Source organism: Saprolegnia parasitica, assembly GCF_000151545.1.
Source record: "Saprolegnia parasitica CBS 223.65 unplaced genomic scaffold supercont2.776, whole genome shotgun sequence".
Lineage (NCBI taxonomy): Eukaryota > Oomycota > Saprolegniomycetes > Saprolegniales > Saprolegniaceae > Saprolegnia > Saprolegnia parasitica.
The window spans coordinates 1-3,344 of record NW_012157170.1 but is presented as its reverse complement, the minus strand read 5'-3'; the positions used below and the strand labels follow the sequence as shown (position 1 = coordinate 3,344).

Here is a 3,344-nt window from a genome sequence, read left to right as displayed (position 1 = left end):
CGTGCGTGCGGACGATCAGCATCTTCTCCTCCGGCGTCAGCACATGCTTCTTGTGACGACTTTGCATTTTGCAGCTTGGCGGCAATCGGGTCTCAAACGAAATCAACCAATCCAGAAGCAAGCATTTCCTGTGAGCCAATGCGAGTACTGTATTGCGTCTTGAACGTGTTTGATTGGCTATAATTGCGCTACGTGTTGAACCGCACTCTCCACCAAGTTTGTGCAAGGGACATGATCAAGTCGAATGTAAATCACTCTAGTTTTGCACAATAAGGCTAGTGGTGCAAAACTAGTTGAGCTAGCGTACGAACTATTGCATAGTACTTTGCTTCAAAAACGACGAGTCGGTGCGAGAGCCAAGCCAACTCAAGACCGTCCTGGCTAATAAAGTCGATCCGAGTCATCGTCGTTCATGCAACGCTATCGTCTCTATTCTTGTCTAGTGTTATTCAATCACGCGCGGACGTTGTAGCCAAGCGCGGTCGCGTGGCGCTCAATGAACCGCAGCGCGACGCTGCTCTTGACTTGCATCGCATCGCATTTCTCGAGGAGCGCAGTAAACACCGACGCCTCAAACGGCAATTCGCGGTCCACGTCTACATCACAACCGACAAGTTGTCCACTGATTTGTCTGTGACAAGTCGATACCGCCATCGTTGAGTTGCGCAAAGACCGAAATGAGTTTTTCCAGTTCTTGCATGGTCGTGACGCGATGGATAATGTCCAACACCACGTGGGCGTGGATCGTGAAGCCGTCGCACTCCATTTGAATGACGAGGTTGAGCGCTCGGTCCAAGAGACCTAGTAGACATAGCATTCATCTCCATGTATAGCAATCGATAGATACCGTGACGCAGCGCCAGCTCGATCATCGAGTGATAGTAGACTAGACCATTGTGAGTCCACCAAAGAAACAGTTCATCGAGCACCTTGGCAGCGCGCGACCGAGAGCACGTGCTTGCAAAAATCGAGGCACTTGTCCACGTCGTAGTGGCGGTAGAGCCGTGCGAGAATGTCGCGCAGAAACAACGCGTCCGGTTCGATCCCTACCAAAATGCCGTAAAATCAAAAAGAAAAATATACGACTACCATTTTCTTGCATGTGGGCAATGAGCTTGAGGAGCTCGTCCGTGCGGCACTGTTGCGCCAGGACGCACCCAAAGAGCGTCGCAGCCTTGAGGTCCAATGGCACGCCCTGTTCTTGCAGCATTGAAAATAGCGCGTCGCAGTCGGCCCACTGACGGTGTTGGGCCAAAATCCCCAAAATCACCGTGTACACCTCAATGGTTGGCCACTGGTTGAGTCTACAGAACCAAAAATATCAGACAATCACGTTCGATCGGCGCGCTCCACGCTACTCTTTGAAATCCGCGAGGAGCTTCAACGTGGCCGAGGACGCGGGGAACGACTTGGCCATTTTGGCACATGCCATCATGGTCAGTTCGTTGATCTCGACCCGGTGTCTAAACAAGAGAGAGAGATTGTCCATTGGTCTAGAAAACGACGTGGCATCGACGCACTGGTGCATGTGCTCAAAGACGCGCAGTCCGAGCGCGTGAAGGTTCGGGTGTGTCGCGCAAGCGTACAGCGCCTTGTTGTACGCGGCTTGGTCCAAGCGCCACGTTGGCGTGTCGTCGACGGTGTACGAGAGCACCATCGCCTCAAGGATCTCACGCACAAAGCCTTCGTCCGCCGAGGTCACGGCGAGGTTGAGCGCCGAGTGGAACGCGGGTGCCTTCGCATCGCCCCGGGCAACCGCGAGCCGAAAGAAGTCCTTGAAGCTGCTGTCGATCGACGCCCGTGTCTGCTCCGAGTGCAGAGCTTTCATCAGTGCCACGCAGATCTTCTCGGTTGGTGGCTCGTGCTACACACGTATCAAGTATCAAGTATGCGTATCCATCCCAGGAGTCGGATGTACGAGAAGCTCAAAGACGTCGAGGGCGCTGGTGAGGTCCTGGCGCTGGCAGAGGTAGTAGATGACGTCGCCAAAGTCATGGAGCGTGACCGACCCCGTCGCCTGCCATGCCTTGAACACGTCGACGGCCGACGTCAGCGGCGCGTTCGCCGAAAATGCGGTCGAGAACCACGACGCGTACACGTCATGGCGCAGCGGCGCGTCAGTGAGCATCCAGTGCGCGGCCAGTTCAAACTCGTGGGCCAGCACCAAGGCGTGGACGACCCGGTCTCGCTACTCCTTCGATTAGCCACCTGGCGTATTTAGAGACAATCCGTCGTACCACGACGGCATCCACGTGCCAGGTTGGCGACGCTAGCAGCGCCGTCAGTACGTCCGAGGCGGCGCGACCTCCGTTTTCGTATCGAATCCAATGGACAAGACCGAGGCACGCGACGTGTGACGCAGGGTCGGTCACGGTCGGGTGCGTCGGCATGGAAAACGCCGGCGCCAACGCCGTCAGCGGCGTGTGCAGGTCGTTAAGCGAGTGGGCGTGGAGGCGGACGATGGCAGATAGCGTCGCGTGCGTCGGTTTGATTTCCGCTGCAATCATGCGGGCTGTCAACTCGGTGGCTACTTGGGCGTCTACGGCGGGGCATCAGTCTTTCCATGCGCATAATTTCTGGCTCGTCGCACGGGTGCCGTCGTTGTTTGTTGACGCAAGGGCACGCAGCGCAGCGTTGAGGAGCCCGTGGCCCATTGCAACGTCCGCAGCGTCCACGTCATGTAGGATCGTCTTGACGAGCGCCGCATCCTGCATGTACGCCGCGGCGTCCAGCGCCAAGAGGAAAATGGCCTAAGACAGAGCTCTCGACTCGATCGGTTGACATTTGAGAAAAGCCGCACCGGTGACGTGGCACGCGCCTCGACGACGTCCTTGTAAATGCGGACAAAGGACGAGCTCGCGTCGGTCGCGCCATTCCGCGGGTGCAGGTACTCGAGCAGCACGTGGGCGGCGTCAGGTCGAGGCTTGATGCACTTGGCCCGCATTGCATCGTAGACTAGTATTGCACGACCCGTTTCAAAATGCGAAAAATCGCAAAAAGTTATACCTTGGAGAGCGAGCGACATGTTGTCAATGCTAGTCGCCGACGTGATGCTCTGGAGCCAAAAGCGCGGGCTCGTCTCGAGCTTGAGGCGACTCAACAGCTCGAGCGTGAGTCGGAGGAAGGATGGAACCATGTCGGCGCCGCTGGCCTCGTCGCTACGCCCGAGGCAGTGCAAGACGACGCTAATGTGGTCGGCGCGCGGCTTGATACGCTCGGCCGACGCGAACGGTCAGTAGCTGGTATGCTTCGTCCATGTGCTGGTGCTTGGTGAGCGCCGTCAAGAGGTAAATGTAAACGTGCCCGATGGACCCGACTTGTGTGTTGCGGCGCGGTAGGACGCG

At 56.9% G+C, this 3,344-nt stretch overlaps 2 protein-coding genes across 2 annotated transcripts; both read right to left on the bottom strand.

The window, feature by feature from the left end:
• Nucleotides 1–929: 929 nt before the first annotated feature.
• On the bottom strand, nucleotides 930–1,210 carry SPRG_17790 (hypothetical protein; the record flags this gene model as incomplete). Its single annotated transcript, XM_012357187.1, has 2 exons — nucleotides 930–1,046; nucleotides 1,090–1,210. Coding segments are annotated over 2 exons (238 nt in total), but the record flags the coding sequence as incomplete, so codon positions are not given.
• A 144-nt stretch (nucleotides 1,211–1,354) lies between these two features.
• Nucleotides 1,355–3,316, bottom strand: SPRG_17789 (hypothetical protein; the record flags this gene model as incomplete). Its single annotated transcript, XM_012357186.1, has 7 exons — nucleotides 3,214–3,316; nucleotides 3,007–3,158; nucleotides 2,801–2,955; nucleotides 2,591–2,750; nucleotides 2,238–2,539; nucleotides 1,919–2,188; nucleotides 1,355–1,864 (listed from the first exon to the last, which is right to left on the bottom strand). The coding sequence occupies exons 1-7, from the start codon at nucleotides 3,255–3,257 to the stop codon at nucleotides 1,355–1,357; spliced, it is 1,593 nt and encodes a 530-aa protein (XP_012212576.1). The 5' UTR covers nucleotides 3,258–3,316.
• Nucleotides 3,317–3,344: the final 28 nt, after the last annotated feature.